At 40.2% G+C, this 22553-nt stretch overlaps 1 protein-coding gene across 24 annotated transcripts in view; it reads right to left on the bottom strand.

Moving 5' to 3' along the window:
- DLG2 (discs large MAGUK scaffold protein 2) overlaps positions 1-22553 on the bottom strand; it is a 1971427-nt gene that overhangs the window by 158425 nt on the left and 1790449 nt on the right. For all 24 annotated transcript variants that reach the window (XM_021102325.1, XM_021102324.1, XM_021102319.1 and 21 more), the window contains one exon: positions 2103-2217. In XM_021102325.1, the coding sequence (XP_020957984.1) occupies positions 2103-2217 (115 nt within the window). The remainder of the gene's footprint in view (positions 1-2102; positions 2218-22553) is intronic.

The raw sequence follows: 22553 nt of genomic DNA on the forward strand, positions 1-22553 counted from the left end.
AGGAATAATTTGGTAAAATTCCCATGAAGTGTCAGCTATTTTTGAGCCTCATTTAAAAGAGGCTCCCCCTTTCAATACAACCTCCAACTATTGGAATGTTAATAACATTCTTTATTACATTAAATCTTCATCTCTTTTGTATGTTAGAGTTTTATTTACCACTTTAGAGAATAAAGGTCTGATTCTGGTTTACACTACTATTTCAAGTGAGTATATTAGGTTTACAAAATATCATCATATCACTTCATTTAATTTTCCTAATCTCCCGTAACTTAATTAAAAGAACTAAGGTACTGCCCGAATATTGTCAGCAAACTTCTAGTGCATTAACATTTTTATGCATTCTTTTAACAAGACACCAACAATATGGACAGTTATCCTTCCAGTTATATTCTTTTAACCATTTCATTTTCATTAGCTGATTTATCTCTATTCTATTAATGTAATTGGCTTTTCCAAATTTGCTATCCAAGACTAAAACATTTTAAGATTAGAAAATATTTTGCATCACAAAGACCAGCAGTATAACACAGGAGGAAGAGCAGAAACAGCTACTTTCCATCATATTTGTGTTATCACTATGAGACATGTTCTATGGGGGTTCTCAATAGTTACTTTCACAGATTACATGGAAATGAATCAAGAGATACTTCCAAAATGCAGTTGAACAAATTTGGGACAGTGATATTCTGACTTCTTTTGAATTTAAAATCTCAGGGCTTCTGAAGTAGTGGAACTCTCTGGAATAAGAAGGGACTCTATGCTTGTCAGAGAGGGCAGCAAGTCAAGGCCCTCGAGAACCTTGCCGCCTTCTGGAATCCCTGCTCCCTTCTCGGCCCTGCTGTGCCTACCTAATACACACAAAAGATATCTTTACAGCCAAAGCAGAACCTACAGGACAAGTCAGTTCAAGTACATACATTAATATCTATAACATGCACCTTGTGTCAAGAAGAGACAGTGACATTTCAGATAAAGAGAATATGATCCTGGGGGGAGGGAAGAGAGTGAGGATGACTGTACCTGGTACCTGGATTCATTTTAACCATTAATTGGGCATTGCTCTCCCTCTTTTGGCTCTTAATATTAAACTCTGAATAGTAAACTATATTATTACAGTTTTGTAAGTCATCATTTCTGTTTTAATTGAATGGTAGTGGAATGAGGAATAGTTTCCAATTGGAATCAGGAAGGGCTTCCTAGATTTTATGAAATAAGAGGAAATAATTCCTTAATGGAATATAAGATCCTCAAAGAAATATGATCAATTATTTTTAAGAAAGAACTGGCTATTTCAAACTTAAGGAGTTTTTACAGTTTATAAATGTATAGTTTTCTATTTTTTAAAAAGTATAGTCAGCACTGATGAAGTACATTTTGGAAGAAACATAGGAAGGGTATGCTAAGAAGAGGCGCACGTTATAGTTCAGTGATGATGGATCTTATTCAAGAGTTCAAGAATTAACTATGGGAATGAAAGACCAGAAGGCATTGCAAGTTCAATCAACCATCTTTTTTTCTGGTAAATTAATGACTTTTGTCAGACAAGGAACAAGTAATTTTTGTGGTTTGAGATACAACTGGTAATGAGATGCCACAGACAAAAGTCATTCCACCAAAACTTTAAAGAAAAAAAAACCCACTTAACTCATTGAGAGAGTACCTCTGACTTCCCACAATACACCAAAGTTAATGCGATACCTATCAAGCAGGCCAGGAAGCAATGCGGCAATGTTTTCTTCCCATACTGATGATAAGTAAATGTCCAGGGCTTTGGCCCACATATTCAATTTAAGATGTATCAGAATTGAAAATATTTCTTCTCATTATTTTTACTGCAACCTGTGTTGAGAACTTTATCCTAGATCACAACATAGCCACAGAACTTGTTAAAAGCAGGGGCTTTGACAATTTAATTTAATTAACGTCATTTAATAACATTTCTTAGAATAGCCCCCGTCCCCCAACACATTTCTTCAAAGTGGTTAAACCTAAAGTCTTACAGTGGTGTATTGACAAGCATGGGTCAGTAGAAACACACTCTTGGGTGTTGCCTTTGTCTCCGCAAGCCGATCACAGTTAAGAAATACGCCGTGTCCTACCTGACATAGAGGGAGCGTTTCTGATTGGTTCGCAGGGACCCGGACCCGGAGCTCATGCTGTGGTTCATCATCTGCTCTCGTAGGTCATGGATTTTGGCCTCAAATCGAGCGTAATCTGGGAATGGAAATAAAGGTGGCAAATTTGGTTCTGTGCCTTCAGCAAGTTAGAAATGCTGCATGCATGCTCAAGGCCGCCCTTCATCCCTGTGGTTGGTTCCTTTGCCAAGCTTCAGGGAGACGCACAATGCAAGATGGTGGAATACAGAGGGTTCACTTTGGTACTATTTATTTGCAGGCAGTCACAAGAGGGAAAGAAAAAATCAGTTACTTCCCAAGAGGTAAATCCATACCGCCATCAAATCCCTAGTATGAGAAAAAGTCCATGAGGGAGAAAGTGAGTGTTTTTATATTTTATATATGTATATTTTTACTTAAATTATTAAAGTATAGTTCATTTACAATGTTGTATTAATTTCAGGCATACAGCAAAGTCATTCAGTTATACCTATGTATATACCTGATATTTTTCAGACTTTTTCCTTACAAAAATTTTGAGTATAGTTAGTTTCCTGTGCTATACAGTAGGTCCTTGTGGGTTATCTATTTTATATATAATACTGTGCATATGTTAATCCCAGACTCCTAATTTAGCCCACCCTTCCTTCCCCCTTTGGTAACCATATATTTGTTTTCTATGCCTATGGGTCTATTTCTATGTTGTATATAAGTTCATCTGTATCATTTTTTTTTTTTAAGATTCCACATAGAAGCGATATCATATAGTATTTGTCTTTGTCTGGCTTACTTCACCTAGTATGATAATCTCTAGGCCTATCCATGTTGCTGCAAATGGCATTATTTCATTCTTTCTCATGGCTGAGTAATATTATATTATTGGGGGGGTATATATATACACATACCACATCTTTATTCATCATCTGTTGATGAATATTTATGTTGCTTCCATATCTTGGCTATCGTAAATACTGCTGCAGTGAACACTGGGGTGCATGCATCTTTTCAAATTACGGTTTTTTAGATACATGCTCAAGAATGGGTTTGCGAGATCATATGGTAGTTCTATTTTTAGTTTTCAAAGGAAGCTCCATACTGTTCTCCATAGTGATTGTACCAACTTAAATTCCTACCAACAGTGTAGGAGGGTTCCCTTTTATCCACACCTTTTCCAGCATTTATTATTATAGACTTTTCGATCACGGCATTCTGACCAGTGTGAGGTGATAACTCACTGTAGTTTTGATTTGCATTTCTCAAATAATTAGAGATACTGAGCATCGTTTTATGTGCCTTAGGTGGGTGTTTTTATAAATGTGCTACAAGATCCTTGTGGGGATGGAAATGTTCTGTCTTGACTGTGGTCACACATACAGGTAGTTGCACATACGATAAAATGACACAGAACCACACCCACACCCACAAATGATAAGTCAAACCCGGAAAGTAAGAACAGATTTGATGGATTATGTCAATGTCAATATCCTCCCTTGTGATAACGTGCTACAGATTCATAAAATGTTACCACTGGGGAAAACTGAGTAAGAGCTCATAAGATTTCCCTTATTATTTCTTACAACTGCATGTGAATCTATAATTATTTCAAAATAAAGGGCTTCATTTAGAAAAGGGAGGTTAAAAAACCCCCAAAGTGCGTGGAATTACCAATGTTATGGGGGTTGGGGTGAATCTCCTGTTACCCTCAGCCTGACAGAACAGAGAATCAAGTGTCTGCGGATGAATTGCGTAAAAAACATGTTTAGTTTTACTAAGTGTTTTTTTTTTTTTTAATTTTTAATCCCTGGGGGCTTGGGATCATACCTCAATTTTGCCTTGTAGCTTTAATTTAAAACACACACCAAACTTCATTAACTCTAGCATACACAGTATATTTAAATCAGCTTCTCAGGAGATTAGAGTTAGAAACGGAGGTAGAGAACATTCTCAGACTAAATCTGTTTTAGAAACAGTCAAGGAAAAATATATGGATCTAAAAAATCAAGGAAATAAAAGTATTAAGATATACTACTTTGCCTCAGGAAATTTTTTTTTGCCGTGTCACTCCAATAAAAATAAAGATAAATAGGTTTTAAGATACTTATTAACAATTAGCCTGTAAAAAGAAGTAGCTTTTAAAGTTTCAACATTCTTGATCTGAACTTGCTCTAACATTTTTGTACAAAAGTGTCCTGCTTTTAGGAAAATCCCGTAGGGTGAAAGGCTCAATTTATCCACAAGATAACTGTGAACATATTAATTCAAACTATAAATGGTTCTTTTAATTACAAAGAAATTCATCATGAGCAATTTTAACAGAGGTCTACAATATATTTCAGAAAACAATTTGATTTCCAATTCAATTCATTCATAACTTTTATAAAACCAAGAATGACTAAAAGAATATAAATATGAGATGATCTACTTTAGAGTGTGTTTCAAATTCTTTATTATAAGGAAGAGTTCCACAAAATTAAATTTAAATTCAATTTACTGAATATCTATTAGTTGTTGTGGGGTGGGACTAAATAATGGAAATGACTCGACCCTGGCTTTCAATAATAGACAACAACGAATTCTGAATCCTAAATATTTTTAAAGTTTAGTGTTCTAAAGATAAAGCCCTAGTGGCTGACAGGAAATTTTTGGTGCTTAAGCAAAGTCTGATTTTACCTAGATTTGGAAGGCTTCCTTTGAATAATTAAATCATAAATGATTTAATAAGGAGAACGCATATTTAACCAAAAATCTATTAACCATAATTTAAGATATTTATTTCATTCCGTTTTAGCAGAGAGAGAAAAGACTTATTTACAACCAATGCTATGATGCCATACGCAGTTTTAAATCATTCTGAGCAAGTCATATTTTCTTCATCCTATTAATATCATACTAATATTATTTGCTGGCCACATGGCAGATGCTGTGCTCAGGGCCACATGGACATTACTTCATTTACTATTTACATTACAAAATGAAGTTAATGGATGTTGTAAAAACGTGAACTATACAGAAAAACTGAGAATAAAAAGATGAGAGGTCCCCACCCCCCTTCTTCTCTTGCTGCTGTCCTTCCCCACAGCTTAGCCTGCAGATACAGAGATGGTGGGTGGTGGACTTCACAGACATCTCTCGATGCTTTTGAATATATACATATACCCACACACATATGAGATCATAATTATATATCATGCTAATGCTTTTCCTCCCTTTTTTCCATAGTGTAACTTGGATCTTTTCCTCTCTTCTCTCAAATAATAAGTATCATGTTTCTTAATACCCTTAATCACATTCCATAGTTGAGACGGTAATTTATTTAACAATTTCCACGTGGGGAGATGTTTGGAGCCCACCCAGCCTTTGCTGTCAGACAGGGGGGATCTCGGTGTACGTGAGCACATTCACGGAAGGTTAGTAGAACACTGCAGCACAAGCACCAGGCAAAGCTTTGCACGGGCTTCACATGGTGCCCATTTGCATTTCTCAGAGAAAATAATCTAGCCTGGAACAGCATGGAAACTCTTGGTTTCCTCTGAGCCATGCTCCACACTGGCACTTGCTCAATACCATGCATCATCACCCCTAAGAAATCACCAAATCTCCCATCTGTTCCCAGGACACCACCCTTTACTACTTTGATTACTTTGCTACCATGACAAAAACCAGAAATCCTACCTCCAACAGTCCCCCTGAAACACCTAATTCAGTGCCAGTCCTTGACCCCAGACGACCACTGTGCTACTTTACTGTACTTGTCACACCCAGCTGAACTCATCTGTGCCACTGCCCATCTTTCCCAATGGATGGAGCTTGCCAAGGCTTTCCTTGTTCCTAATCTAGTGTCCAGTATGCAGGAAACATTTAATAATAGGTGAACATTCAGTAAACATTTTCTGAATGAATGAATAATAAATGAGGAAGTGCGCAGAATTGAAATGAATTCAGTTCTAAAATGCATGTAGGTACCGAAATTGCCCATTTTCAACATCAAGTTTTTTTTCTTTTTTTTTTAAATGAAAAAAGACAAGATGCTTCTCCTCTAGGACTTCCTTTTTCAAGGCTAATTATTCTGTCTAATTTCAAGACAATTCCTGTCTAATCACTCCCAAATCCCACTGTTACTCTGACTCTCAGCAGTGTCTGTGCCCTCTCCATCTCAGCCATGCTGTACAATGGAAACACTTCTCTGATACTTAACCTAATGTGATCAGCACTTTGTTAGGCTCTTCCTGTGTTCTCCCTTCCTGTGTAGCTCATTAGAGCCCCATAATGTTTTCTGGCATTTGAGATGTTTGTTCTACGCCATATTCTATGGTGTTTGCATTCCCCACTATTATACTGTTTGCATTGTATTTGCCTTAATTGGAACCTATCTTGTTCTCAACTTCTCTACTTTGACAGCTATGGTAAACTCAAGTCCTGTGTTCAAAAGTGTTGATCCCTCTCTGCTCCTTTTTGAACAGCAAGGCTTTACCAGTAATTTCATCAAGGCAAAAACAATAAGATCTGAGTTCACAAATATAAATGTGGGGTGTGTGTGCATGTGTGTGAGAGAGACGGAGACAGATAGGAGAGGGGCTATATGTTCAGCTTCTCAGAGATAAACACATTTATAGTTAGAAATGCTCTAAAAATAAACAAGAAAGCAGATAAATAAATTGTGAAGTATGTCTTATGTTTTATAATATGCTGAAAATTATATTTGCAACAAGTTAAAACAAAAATCTAATACTATTAGTTCCATTTTATATTAATTCCCTCTCCTTTCCCCAAATGTCATTCACATCCATGCCTTACCCTTTGGGACATTTTCCAATAAATTCCTAACATTCACAACACTCAAATGAGATTTAAAAGGGTTCAATCTTTATATATGCTAAAGGGAAATTCATTTTTACTGAGCACTGAAACAGACTAGTTTCTGTGCCACATAAACTTAAAAATTATGTTATTTCTCCTAACAAAGCTCTGAGTTAGGAAGATTATTTTAGAGGTGAGGAAACAGGTTCAGAGAGGTTGACTAACTTCACTGAAGTCACAGAGCGTCTAGCTAACAGAGTTCATTGGACATGGAGATAGCATTTGATCTTGGATTTCTGTGAGGCCAGTTTGTTTCCATCACATCACAGTATCTACAAGAACACTACAATTCTGCCTCAGAACCTAAGACCTCAACTCTCTACTCCTCTGTCTTAACATCTTCTCTCCTTCCTGTTCTAATTACATGCCTGCTGGTCCCCTCCTTTACCTCTCCATAAACTACCCCTTAGAAAGAGAGTATGCCTCATTCATCTCTGTTCCTTCAACTTTGAGGTTTCTCATTCCTTCTTCCTTATACAGAGGATTGTACTAGGCCCATGGGATACAGTTGTGGAAAGGAATTTGAAGGAATTTGCTTCTCAAAGGGAACACTGACAAGGAAATTAAGCAGGACAATGTGGAGGTGGGGGACTGCATTACAAAAGCAGCACCTTACTTTCTCTTGTTTTGCATGAAATAGGGGCTTGGTAAATGCTTTTTAAGTTACAAGTCATCTACTTGATGTTTCTTGGGGTGTTCTGTAACAAGAAGCAAACCACTGAAAACCAACTTCTAGGCAAATGTTTTAGAGTTTCAAGAAATATTACCTCTGGTTAGTTCTTTCTTCCCCTCTATAAATGATAAGGCTGATTTTAAAAAAAAAATTCCAGGAGTTCCCATTGTGGCACAGTGGTTAACGAATCTGACTAGGAACCATCCCTGGCCTTGCTCAGTGGGTTAAGGATCTGGCGCTGCCATGAGCTGTGGTGTAGGTCGCAGACGCGGCTCAGATCCCGCATTGCTGTGGCTCTGGCATAGGCCGGCGGCTACAGCTCCAATTAGACCCCTAGCCTGGGAACCTCCATATGCCGCGGGAGCAGCCCAAGAAATAGCAAAAAGACAAAAACAAAAACAAAAAAATCCACATTCTTGGGTGTCTAATCTAGTTGTTCCTGACCAGAAACATTCATACTGGGATTACATCATTTGCTTTCACTTAGACATGATGGGTGATGATGGTTACATGATGTGGATTAAGCAGATGGGGTCAGAATCCTGGCTCTGCCATTTATTAGCTGTGTATCACTGTGCAAGTTATCAACCTTTCTGGGCTCAATTTCCTCATAAGTAGAATTGGAATCATAATTGTACCTACTTCGAGATATACTGGCAGAGTTTCCGTCGTGGCACAACAGAAACGAATCTGACTAGGAACCATAAGGTTTCGGGTTCGATCCCTGGCCTTGCTCAGTGGGTTAAGGATGTTGCGTTGCCGTGAGCTGTGGTGTAGGTTGCAGACGCGGCTCGGATCCTGCCTTGCTGTGGCTGTGGTGTAGGCCAGTGGCTCTAGCTCCAATTTGACCCCTAGCCTGGGAACCTCCATATGCCACAGATGCGGCCCTAAAAACAAAAACAAAAACAAAATAGAGCAAGAAAGATATTGGGAAGATTATAAGAACTATGGACCTAAAGAACTGTTTCTTGGTAATGACTGTAATTTTCACATGTAATTCAACATGCATTCTTGTTCACCACTTGGAAGTCATAACCCCTTTCTGTACCAGGTAAGATGGAAACCTCTTAGTGCCCCCGATACAGCTTTATTCTGCCTAATATGAACTGACATCTCTACCAGGCCTAAGGGTAATGAGCCACAGATGGCCATACTCTGGAACACTTAGCACCATGATGGGCAACCAGTAAGCACTTCTAGGGGCCCACTCACAAATCCACAGTGATTTGGAGGTCAAGGGAATGACACTCAATTCCAACACTGGTGATTTTCCAGGAATGTCAGTGACCTCATCCATTGGGATCAGCTCAAGGCTTGGAGCTACTGATGGACACCTGGATGGAACAAGGGCCAGGTATGAGCGCCACATACTACACATAAGAGGGGGCTCTGCCATATACTTGCTTCCTTTGCTATTTGTCAAGTGTGAACACGGAGACCCAGAAACAAATCCACCCCATCATTCATACAGGAAGGGAAACACTGCCTTCTGTGAAGAGATCGGGATTGTTTAATGTAATAGGATTAATACATATTGATTAAAGCTGCCCAGCTGCTCACATCTCAAGACTCAGATGGTCAGCCTTACGTCTGAGAGAAGGAAAAAATAAACTTGCTGGGTGGGACTACAGCATGAAGCCACGGGCCTGTCGTCCTCCAGGAGCTGGTGGGCGGCATACCCCTCCACAGTCTTGACCTCAACCAGCTGACTCGAGTTTGTCAGTTATCAGAGAAAGCAGTGAGCACAGCAGGAGTGGGAACTCTAGGCTAGGAGGGCAGCTTTAAATCTCAATCCTGTCATTTATTACCACTGGAGCTTTGGGAAGCTTCTGAGGTTCAGTTTACACATCAGTAAATTGTGAACTTCCTCTCACAAAGGGGTTTGAGCATCAGAATGAGATCTGACATGAAGCATTCTGTAAATTATGATGGTTGTTTCTGTTGTTACTGTGGTGACCCTGTTAGGACAAATGCACGTCCAGTCCTTGGTCACACTTATGGGGAGAGTAGCATCCCATTCCTACTGCTCATTACCGACATGTATGCAGCTTTAACAACTGGTAAGCCACTGGGCTGAAAGCAGGATTCTGCATGTCGAAGCGGAACAGGCTGCTTATCCATTTCCACACTCTGGGGGAAGTAGTCTGAAAAGACAATTTGTTGCTCACCCAGGATGACGTTTTTAAACCCGAGCTAGAAGTTCTTGGTGGCTTATAAGCTAAGGAAGCCTAAGCTTTGGGGTACTTCCAATGGGGCTGGGGCAAATTTCAATGGTGTGCAGTCTACTGAGGTCACAATATTGTCTACCTGGACGTGACCTTTGTTGTCACCAGGGCCCAGGAAGTGTGCATGGGAAAAATGCAGGTGGAATAGTTTCCATTTCTTAGCACAGCATCTGACCACTGTTCCAGCAAGGAGATGGAGGTGAGCAATTGTAAATGCTTCTATTTCTTTGGGGGGAATACCTTCTTTCATTTATTCAGCAAACATTTCTTTAGGGCTTATTACATGCCAGGCACAATGATAACTGCTAGTGATATTTAATCCAATGGACAGATCTTTGCCTCAAGGGGCTCACAGGCTGGAACACAGGCTTTAATTTTCTAGTTTCTTGGGGTTTCATAGAGCATCTGGCACTTAAATATCTGTTCCTATTTGAGTAGCAAGCACTTTCTCAACAGTAACAAAATAGTACTATGGTGGGAAGAAGCCAATGCATTCATCTTTGTGGTACAATGGAGAAACTGAGGCAGGCTCAATCTTTGTGAAAGACTATACAGTTACTGATAGAAGGAAAAGAGCCACTAGGGTATCAAATCAAAGTTGAGTCAAAGTTGCTGTATTTGAGCGTTGGCTCAGAGTGATGATGGGAAAATCCCTCCTGCTCTTTGAGATGCTGCTTCCTCCTTTACAAAATGGGGACATCTTCTCTGCCCCTGTACAATGCTGTTCTCAAGATCTAATACAGTGTGCTTCATTTTAATCATTTTAAGCAGTACTGATTTTAAAAAGCTGCATCAATTAATAACAATAGCACTATATTTAGAGAGGGTGGGCTCAAGACTCGTTCAGATTTCATAAGCTGAAATGTATGTGTACAGAAGGGGGACGATGTCAGCCTTATAAGAAACGTAATATGATTAAAGTGCTTACATTAGAAAATTCCAAACAAATATATCATTGTTCTCTCTCCTCTAGACTCCTAACAAAAGAGGCACATACAGGAGGATCACTGCAGAATACTGGTTATGCCTCAAGCCCAAGAAGCAATACTTGGTCAAAATTCTTTTGTGTAATGAATAATAATTCTATTTATTAGGAGCTCAGAAAAGAATTAACAGTACCCACTTTACCACCTCTTCTTTTCTTAGCTGCCCTGAAATTTCTGAGCCAAACAGGCACAGAAGAGGCCCTGTCATCTTTCATCAGACTTTAGAGACAGCCTTAGAGCTTTCTGACTCTGGCTGTGTTTCAGGTAGTCCAGCTAGGAAGGCTGCTGTTTCATGGGGTACTACAGAACATTGGCTTTGCCCATGTATGTATTGGCCCACCTGCCACCAAGAAGGCTGACCTCTGGTCACTGCAAGGATTTTCAGTGAATCTCCTCAGTCTGGTTTTTCTGCCTAAGGATTTTATTAGCCTTATACCCCAACTCCTGACATAACTCATCTCCCAGGCTACCAACCTCCTTCTAGCGACATGGAATTTTCCACTGCTAAATATTTACCTACGTTGTTTGGCTTACTTCTGATCCAAACTAGTGTGTGTGTGTGTGTGTGTACATGCACACATGCATGTGTGTCAGTGTGTGTGTGTTGTGCACGCATGCACATCTGTCTGTATCTGTGTGTGACAGAGAGAGAGAGAGAGAGACAGGGAGACCAAGAGATGTTGAGAAAGAGATCAACAGATTAAAAACTAAATTCACTAGAAACCAGCTGTAACTGGGAATACTAGATAGCAGGGTGAGTCTGTAACCTTTTCTGAACTCCACAAAGTAAGAGATCTCTAGCACTGAGCCTTAAGGACTTAGTTATGGATACCATGAGGGCAAGACACCGTCATACTTTTTCTGTATCCCTAATATTTGGAACAGAGTGTGACACATAGTTATCAGTTAATAACTGTTAGTATGAATACTTGCTGAATTGGGCAAACTAAATAAAGACTTCAGGGGAAAACACTGATCCTTTCATTTGCCGCATCTACCACAAAGTAGATCAGACCTTTAAGAATAATTTTTAGTAACACATGACGTTAAGATATGTTGTTTTTTTCTCTCTCTTTTTTTCTCAGTAGAACTGGGATCATTTGTTTTGACTAGAACAATTTTCTGTGCAGCTTGTTTGGAGACCCTTTAAGATGCTTTCAGTAAATGCTCAGAAATTCTTTAATGTGTGAAATGAAGTAAGTTATAGACAAACAACCGTCAGAATCCCCAACCAGCTATTCTATGCAATATGAGCATAACGCTGAAAATTAGACACATCGAATTTCAATTTGGCTTCATGCAAGCTTTGTTTTATAACTTTATAAAGACAGATTTTCTACCATTATCAAGATTATTGCAAAGTGGAGTCAGCGTAGAAACTTTCTGAATTTGGCAAAACCTGTGTCCTCAGACAACTGGGAGTATCCTGATGGAAAGTTATTTTGTTAAAAGGCTCTGAAATAGGAGTACCCATTGTGACTCAGTGGTAATGAACCTGACTAGTACCCTTGAGGACATAGGTTTGATCCCTGGCCTTGCTCAGTGAGTTAAAGGATCCAGCATTGCCATAAGCTGTAGCATAGGTTGCAGATGTGGCTCAGATCTGGCGTCACTGTGACTATGATGTAGGCCGGCAGATGCAGCCCTTATTTGATCCCTGGCCTGGGAACGTTCATGTTATGGGGGTGCAGCCCTAAAAAGACAAAATAAAATAAAATAAAAGGCTCTGAAATAAATAGAATCCCACTCAAAATCTTAAGTTCACCACTGATTCTCAGTGTGAATCTTGTACAAGTTATTCAACACAGACAAGACTTGGTTTTCTCTTATGTACAAAAGAAACATACTACCTGCCTCATCAGATTGTCTGGAAATTAAATATGACAGCATCTGTAAATGGCAGAGTTCGGTGCCAAGAACAGACTAGGTACTCAATAAACAGAAAAGAAAAAAGATTAAGATTGCTTGAAGCTTTATATTCTTTATTTATAAAATGGGGATAATATGAACAACCTACTTATACTACAAGGTTGCTGTGAGGATCAAGTGAAAACAGATATAAGTATATTTGATAAACTGAATGGTACCATTTGAAGTGATAATAACAATTCATATCAATATGGTCTGTTTAAAAATTCCACTCTGCCTAGAATACTTCCTCGGCATCTGAAATTTGTCCCCAAAGACATAAAATTTGACTTCTGCCTTGGCTATGGAAATAAAGCCACACAGGAAATCATGCTTAAGAGAAGAAACGTGAAACTCTGAGGGGAAAATGGAAACCTGTGATATCACTGGTGCCTAGCTGCCAATGGCGATTCTCTAAAGGTTCTGCTGGCAGGCTGGGTGAAAGGTTCAGTAGTTGGGATGCACAGGCTGTAGTTTAACTGGTGTGATTCATAGCCAGAGGTGCATGAGAAGAAGGATCAAGGAGCTGCCTTCTAAATTAAGGCAAAGCGCTTAAGAGTACATCCAACCAGATAAGAAAGGCTTCCTTGGCAAATACAAATATTAAATCTTTGCTGGATTTGTCCTATTCCTTCTTTTGTATTAAAATCATGGAGCTAGAAGCTAAAATAATAATGTTCAAGCTTTCTATGTTATTCTGCAATAATAATCAGTTAGATCTTGCCCAATGAAAAGGGTGATATTCTTGTTTAATTATAGACCAGCACAGAGAAAGAAGATAAAGCAGTCTGGCTCTAGAGGTAGGCAGGTTGGCAGTCTCCTTGGATGCGGCATAAGGGGAATAAATATCTGTCTTGCTTCCATGAGATTCCTATCTGATTTATCCTTTAATAGCATCTTGAGAAATACATACACACACTATGTTAGAGGATAACCCACCATTCCTAGATAAATAGAAGCACAATGAGAAGAACACTAAGAAAGTGGAGGCTTAGAGAGGCTAGACAATTTGCCCGTCATACAGCACAGCTGGGACCTGAATCCCAATCCTCTAGTTCCAGCCTCATCCAGCTTTTTTTCACTGCATTGAGTCTACACTTTCCTCTCCAAGTGACTGTGCTCTTCCCCCTTTTGCTCCTGACATGTCCAGGTCCATGGATGTCTGGTTTGGTTACCCTAAACTATTTAACAACCAATTTCTGATACAACTTATAGATTCACACCTATAGTGAATTCTATAAAGTAGGTTGGTAAGATAAATATTGATGAGATTTTGTTCAGTCTCACCAACATGCTTCCTAAATGAATGCTTTGCCATATGTCATTAGTATGATTCTGGGTTTAAGGGTCCAAGTCAACCAGGAATCATGGTGCCGATTAGAGCAGGTTTACTAGACTTGGGGCTGACTGTCAGGTTATTTTGCTGCCCTCTACCCAACAAGACACACTGGGAGGTAGGAGATGCTCAAGAGAGACAGCAATCAGGAGTTTCCGTCGTAGCGCAGTGGTTAACGAATCCGACTAGGAACCATGAGGTTGTGGGTTCGATCCCTGCCCTTGCTCAGTGGGTTAACGATCCGGCGTTGCCGTGAGCTGTGGTGTAGGTGGCAGATGTGGCTTGGATCCCGCGTTGCTGTGGCTCTGGCGTAGGCTGGCAGCTACAGCTCCGATTAGACTCCTAGCCTGGGAACCTCCGTATGCCACGGGAGCGGCCCAAGAAATGGCAAAAAGACCAAAAAAAAAAAAAAAAAAAAAAGAGAGACAGCAATCAGTCCTGCCTCTGATACTGCAAAGTTTGCAACAATTTGGGGCAGGGATTCCTAGGAGAGGCTGCAGAGAGCAGAGCCGTGTCATGGCATGAAAAATTAGGCTAAGGGTGTGAGTGCTTCATAACTCTAAGCTTGTATAATAGACTGTGGGTTTTTCTTTCCTTACTTTTTTGTTGTTAAAAATGTCCTTTTTATATTTAAGAGGAATAATCACCAAATGTAATATATAGTGCTTATTTAGATCCTGATTTTTAAAAAGGAATTTTTAAAGTCATTATAGAATGCATATTAGAGAATAAGTCTGTTGGGTGTGATAACAACCTTGTAGTAATATTAGGCAATGTTCTCTCTTTTCACTTTGTAGTTTCTTAATATTGTAGGGATGAAAAGAAATGCTGCAATTTGTTTTAAAATATATCAGCAGAGAAAATACTTTAAGTGATATATGAAGCAAATTGGCAAACTTGGCCGTTATTGAATATGGGTGACAAGTACCTGAGCACTCTTTGTAAAATTCTATTTTTTAATGTTTGAAAATATTCATTTTAAAAAGATTTATTATTGTTGATTTACCACGTTCTGTCAATTTCTGCTGTACAGCAAAGTAACCCAGGTATACATATATACACATTCTTTTTCTCAAATTATCCTCCATCATGTTCCATCACAAGTGATTATAGTTTCCTGTGCTATACAGCAGGATCTCATTGCTAATACTCATAATAGAAACATTTAAATGGATTATTTTAAAAGAGTAAACATTTTGACTTGATAAAATTAAAGAGCTGGCAACACTACATCGGTCTTCCTCAATGGCTCTTCCCCCGGGGACCCCAGGTGTGTCATTCTGGGCCCTGGTTTGCTCATAGTACAACAGAAACAGTACACCTAGACCTAGCATCATTTCGAGACTTCACTGGCATAATAACCATCAAAGTACCATGCTGCTCAAAGGCTTCTGATCAATCAGCAAACATTTCTTGAGCATCAACTGTGATGAGGCTTTGTGTTAGACACTAGTGATATGATTAAAATACGGTCCCTGCACCCAGGGACTTTCCATTACTGCCGTCTAATGTCAAGGTTGATTTCCACACTGATGGCAATCCCAGAACTAGCTCCTAGTTTGAATGCTGTCTACAATTCTTAGTCAAGGCAAGAAGGTCCCTGCTTGATTCTCCTACTAATCATTTTCTTAATCTCCTTTCTCTTTTGGCTTCCTCAGATTCTAGCTTTTGAGATTTCCTCAGTTCCATTCTCTTCCAGCTGCAAAATATCCAGGCTATTCCCTCTGCCTCGAACACCTTTCCCACTGGTCTTCATCTGGCTTCTCCTCTTTCCTTTCTTGCCTTCAACATCATTTCCTCAGACAGCTCCCTGACTTGTGACAAACACAAACGACATTTCTCCTTTGCAGTACTCCACATACCTGAAACTATTTAATTATCTGTAGGAACTTGCTTACTACTTGTGAGGAACATGGCAGATGTAAGGAAATGCCTGAGAACTGATGGACCAGAGCTGCTGATGTGACTATTCCTCTCCCACTCCAACGAAAAAGTGGTCTAGCCATTTTGAAAATGTTGAGACTTTGATAAATATGTTCTACGCCTCCATGGCTCTCCCACTAAAAGAATTTCCATTTTCCAACTGAAGTAAAAGGAAGAATTGCCAAGGATATAGAGTAAGAGAACTATTTACTCTTCACTTCTTTTTCATCATAATTATCTATTTCTGAATCCTAAAATCACCTGGCTAGATTCTTCTCCAATTCTAAGATTACCTTTTACTTCTTGAGATGCTGTGTGTATTCCTATTTATTACCTTAATATTGCAAGTATTTTATGGCATATAACTGGGAAAATCACATAATGGGAAATTACCCACAGCCCCCAAACACACAAACAGGAGCTGAAGAGAGCTTCAGCACAATTTACAGTGACAATTTCATGCTCTGTTTAGCTATTTTTACAGCACAGGAAAAATTATTTTGCTTATTTCACTATCTTTTTAAAAATAAATTTGTTTCCCTTTTTTGGCAAAAGATGAGAAAGTGAAGAACCCCCCTGGGTGTACACAAAATTGAAACTGTCATTTAGGTAAGGACAAAGTGTAAACCCTATACTAGTCTCTGCACAGTATCATTTGCAAAGAAATCTGAACTCTAAAACAAAGAAAATATGGAACCACCAGGTGATCTTTAAGGGATATATCATAATTGTCCCTTAGCAGCATTCTGATAAAGAGATGGGATCAGAAGACCTGAAAGCCACTTATAGGTCTCTTTCAATGGTCCAGGTGAGAGACGGTGAGGACAGTGGGAGTGGAGAAGCGTGGACAGACAATAGAGGGGTGTAAATAAGAGGCTCTGCTGATTAAATCAATGTGGCATATAAGAAAGGGTGGAAGTGTCCAGGGTTCTCCAAGCTTTCCAGCCTGAGCAACTGACTGGGAATAGAAAAGGACGTGCCACTGAGAGAAGCAAAGAAAACGGCAAAGAGTCCGTGTTGGTGCAGTGATTTTGATGCGACATCATTACAGCCCTGTGTTCTTGTGCAGGCTTTCGTAATTCCAGGGACTGGAAGCATGTGGAGACACATCTTTAACAAGTGAGGCAATTTATAAACCAGATACTTTCCTGGGTCTAAGGCACTGTCAGAGATGAAGACTGTGCTGCAGCTACAGTGAGGCAGGGCTGTGTGAAACACATACTAAGCTGATCATTCCATCCTCTAGACTCATGGAACAGTGAGGAATAATAAAAGTAAGTAACCATTAAAAGTGGCCTTTATGGACAAATAAATAAAAATATGCTATGGGAAAACTGATCCCCACAGAACTGAATCAGGCAAATTTATCTTCCTTTCGATTAATAATTTAAAAAGAAATCCCAAGCCTGCTGCCTCTGGAGATGTAGGAGTAGCTCTTAAATTAGACTCTAATCTGAACCGTGAGGGTGAGGATCAGAAAGCTGACTCAGCCTGGTGTCAATTATCTGCAGTGTGCATAATGAAAGGCTAAAAATTTGGAAGATGTAGGATGACTGAAGCCCGATTCTGGGGGCTGCTTCAGCACAGTCACATGGTAAGGTCTTTCAATTAGCATTTGCCAGCAAATTTATTCACCATCTCCTTTAGTCTGGGCCCACAAAATATCTATGGGACTTGCTTTGTGATGGTATTTGTGCTCCCAATTCAAGAGCTGGAAATCAATACCCTCCAACAACCTTCCTCTTTAGTTAAACAAAGTTGGTTTTTACGGATCAATCCAAGAAATAACCCTTTTAAAAAACAATCTAGTTATGTTTGTCCTACCTCAGAATGAATCAATGGATCCACAAAAACTCACCAAGCCCCTTGGACCCACACACAGAGAATGGCAATGGACCAACAGGTTTCCAGTTGGGCCCTTCTGGATTCATCAGGACACAAGAGGATGTGAATAGAAGCCAGTTTTCAACCGGAGGTGAATAACTCTTGTCCACCCTCTCTCCCTACTTTACCGATTTATCATGAAAGGCTGTCATAAAAGACACAGTTGAGCATCCAGATGGAGAGATGAGTAGGGAAAGGTATGGGGAATGGGCACGGCACTTCCATACTTTCTCTGGATGAGCCACGTTCACAGCACCTCTGTGTTTTCACCAATTGGGAAGCTCTCCACACCTTATCCTTTCAGGATTTTATAGAGGCTTCATCACAAAGGCATTATTGATCATAAACTCCATTTTCAGCCCTTTTTCTTTCTCAAGAGAAAGGTGGGAGGGGCTGAAAATTCCAAGCTTCTAATCATGGCTTGTTCTTTCTGGTAACCAGACCTCATCCAGGACCCTGTCCAGAGTCACCTCATTAGAACAAAAGACACTCCTTTCACCCAGAAAATTGTAAGGGTTTCAGGAGCCCTGTGTCAGGAAAAGAGGACAAAGACTACTGTCAGAACAAGATGTGCTCCTAGTAGTCTTAGAACTTAGGAAATTAGAAGGGTTTTAGGATCTCTGTGTCAGAAACTGGGGGCAGAGACTAATACATATCTTTTCATGTTATCTTACACCCTATATATTGAGTTCATGCTTTTTTACCTTTGCTAAGTCATTTTCCACTCACCCATCTTCTTTCTAGCTTCCAAAATTTGAATCATATTCTTTACCTATGTTGTCAAGACTTATTTCTTCTTTTATATCATAGATTTATACTTGTTTAAATGCCTTAATTGTTACTTTGGTGGAATACTGGAAGGGAACAGAAATATATGCAGGTATTCAAACTGCCATGTTTAATAGGAAGCACAAAATTTATATTCAACACTATTACATCTAATCTTTTTTTTCTTTTTTTTTTTTTTTTTGGTCTTTTTAGGGCCATACCCATGGTATATGGAGGTTCCCAGGCTAGGGGTCGAATTGGAGCTATAGCCCCGGCCTACGCCACAGCCACAGCAATGCCAGATTTGAGCTGCGTCTGCAACCTACATCACAGCTCACAGCAACAGTGGATCCTTAACCCACTGAACGAGGCCAGGGATCAAACCCATGTCCTCATGTCTGCTAGTCAGATTTGTTTCCACTGAGCCATGATGGGAACTCCTAATCTTGGTGTTTTCTTGCCATCAGTCTATCTTTTCAAGATCACATGGACCCCAGCTCCATCATTATTATATGTTCTGTATCTCCAAATCTTTCGACATCTGCAAAAAGTACAGGAGATCTCAAGAGGAGATAAGGTAGGATTCATTTACTTTTGTATCTTTCATTCAGAAGTTATTGAATTTTTTTTTATCTTTCCAGATTGACATAGAATTACTGCATGAATCCATCTATCCATCCATTTAGAAATGTGCTGGGGAATAGAAATAAAGGATTAAACAATATGATCCCTGCTTTCAAAGAACTCACTATGTATTAGTGGATACAAGCAAGAAAATTGACAATACAAATAACCTTGTTAAGACATAAACAAGAAACTGCATGAGTACAGAGAGGTTCCTAACCCAGCTTCAGGGGAAGTACAGAAAGGATGGTGTTGGAGGGGAGGCAGCACCAAGACATAATCCTAGAGGATGAGGAAGCCTTGGGCAGGCAAGGAAGACTAGACGTCGAGGTGGCAGAAGGCAGATCAAAGCAAAGGGAGCAGCTGTGTAAAGGCAAAGGATCATGCCTCTTTTGCCTCTAAAGAGGAGAAATACCTCTCAATCAATAGAACATGCGGGACAAAGGGCACTGAGTCACTTTTTGATGAGGTAACTTGATGCCAGTGTCCTTCCAGGAGAAAATGAAAAGCAGTCCATTTATAATGAGCTCTTTGGCTCTTGAATTGCCGAGTTAAACCGAGGTATCAGCAGTCTTGGCTGAGTGAGAAACTTGCTAATAGAACCCCTGCATTAGTGAGTGGGGAGGAATAAAAGAGCTTTGGTAAGTATAAAAGCACGGTGTGAATACAGGAGATTATCATCATTACTACCGCACTGCCAACCACCACCATCCCCAGCCCTGAAGCACACTCTACAACTTATAAAGGGAAGCATTTCTCCATGGATTGGAGCAATGACAATGTTCTGGTTTTGATATTACACCATAATCATGTCAGATGTCAGCACCAGAGGTGGGGAGGTGATGGCTGAACAGGGCTTTCTTGTGCAACTTTTAAAAGTGAAAGAAAGAGGGAGAAGAAGAAGGACAGAAGAGCAAGGAGGAGAAGCAGCAGCTTTTCATGGCCAAAGATGGGGAGCATTTTGTCTGAACCGCTATTCAGGACTGTAATGGACTGAACTCAGTGTACTGCTGCAGGTTACTGAAAACTTAAAATCCAATTAGGTTGGTGCCACGGGCCTGGCAAAAGGGTGTATTAGAGCTCTGGCACAACCCTGGGGCTCAGTAATAGGCTGAGCAGGGAATGCAAAGCATCAGCCTCTAAGTGTAGAAACCACAGTAACAATTTTTAAACGTGCTCTGGAGAGTTAGCATTTGATCAAAATCCACTGTGAAGCAAGATGTTTTTCTATTTTCTAGTTCTGCTATGTGGCCCAATCACTAGTGCATAAACGTGTCCTACCAGCCCGCAGCTTCTCCCAGCTCCTACGCATCCCTGGTGCTGGAAGGTAGATGGTAAGAAATTCCAAGGCATGGTCCAGAAAGCAGTCTTGAAATCATACACAATGAATAATGCCGTCATTAATGACTCAGGGTGTAAGGAACCTATGGAGTGAGAAATTGCTTTTAAGCAAACGAGTATCTGTGTATTTGGACAACACTGAAGGGATGAGGCAGGAATAACCAGTACAAGCTTATTTAGCAATCACTTCAGTCCTCAATTTTCTGAGATTCAGTTTGTGTGCTGGTCATTTTCTCTCATATTTGATTTCCACACTTCCCCTGCTCTGTTTTATATTAAAAGGGTTGACTCCATGCCAATTACATTGCCTAGGCTCCCTTCCTAGCCCAATGGGAGACACTAACAGAAGACTGGAGGGTGGGAGGAAGGGAGGAGCCACATATTTGGGGTTTGCTGGAGAATAATTATTTGGTCCCAGTGATCTTGATGTTGTTAGGGAGGCAGACCCTGACAAGACTAAGTTAGCACTGCCATTCTAAAACCACCAGCTAACACACTTGGTAGGCAGCACCAGGGCAAGTTTTAACTGTAATGCTTCCAAGGAGGCTGAATAACGTCCTCCTTCCCAAATATCCATGTATTAATTAACCTGCAGGGCCTATGAATGTTACTCTGCATCGCTGCAAAAAAGGACTGTGACGGTGTGATTGTGTTAAGGATTTTCAGATGGGGAGATTATCCTGGATTATCTGGGGACCCCTAAATGTCATCACAGGGCTCCGTATTAGAGGTAGGCAAGAAATCAAAGGAGGAAGTAGATGAGGCAACAGAAGCAAGAGGCTGAATTGATGGGAGGAAGGGATCACAAGTCAAAGAGAACAAGTGGCTTTTAGAAGCTGGACAAGGCAAGGAAAGGGATTTCCCGTAGTGTCTCCAGAGGGAACCAGCCCTGCCAACATCCTGATTTTAGCTTAGTGAAACACTGCAGGCTTCTGGCCTCCAGAGCTGAAAGAGAATAAGTCTGTGTTGTGAAGTCACTAAATTTGTCACAATGCCAAAAGGAACCTAATACAATGCTCTAAATACGCACAGATTCTTCCTGCTTTAAAAATGCCACATCTTGGCTATCAGCAAAATCCACACATGAATTCTAGCCTGCTACAAAAATCCTTAAGATGATGCCCATATTTGAAGTGAGCGGCGCCACCCCCGGCCCCTCCTCCTTTCTGGGGGCAGCCTGCATGTAGTTAGTTATTGGGCAGTGAAGGGGTTCCAAGGCCCAGCCCCTTTATCCCAACTCAGGACAACTCTAAAGGGCTATTCCTTTAGACGTCTCTGTTGAAATGGTATCAACACCCAACTTTTCCTTCTGCCCAGTTCTACTCCTTTCCCCTGAGTTCTGATTCCGAAGCACTTTCCCCAAGATTTCCCATCTGCCAATCTCCAGCTGGGTGTGCTTTCCCAGGGACCCAATTAGGAAAATGGATGTATCTATATTTAGTCAAAAGCACTACCTACTTGGGTAATTTCTCTTTGTATGTGCTTATAATTATCAACCCACTCTCCTATAATGCATCCAACTAAAAAAATTGCTGATAAGATGAAAGATCCTCTCCAAAGAGAATCTGACCATTTACGGTGTCCTTCAGCTGAGGTCTTAGGTGCGGAGTGGGTTAGGAAGTAAGGACAGAAGAAAGCAGCGGGAAAGGGGGGAAGACGGTGTGTCAAGCACTGACGTTTATTAAGGACTTACACAGATCTAGGAGGACGAGGGGTGTGCTGTCATTCACTGCGCATTTCATTCTCGCTATTGCCGTTATCTCCATTTCACGGGTGGGGAATCTGAGGCGCAGAGAGGTTAACTGATACAGCTGGAGAAGAGTTGAGCCCTGAACTGAATCCAGCATTGTTTGAATACATGCCCATGTCTTTCCATGCCATTAGGAGTAAGAACTGTTCTTTTTTTTAGGG

This window comes from Sus scrofa, chromosome 9, assembly GCF_000003025.6.
Source record: "Sus scrofa isolate TJ Tabasco breed Duroc chromosome 9, Sscrofa11.1, whole genome shotgun sequence".
Classification (NCBI taxonomy): Eukaryota; Metazoa; Chordata; class Mammalia; order Artiodactyla; family Suidae; genus Sus; species Sus scrofa.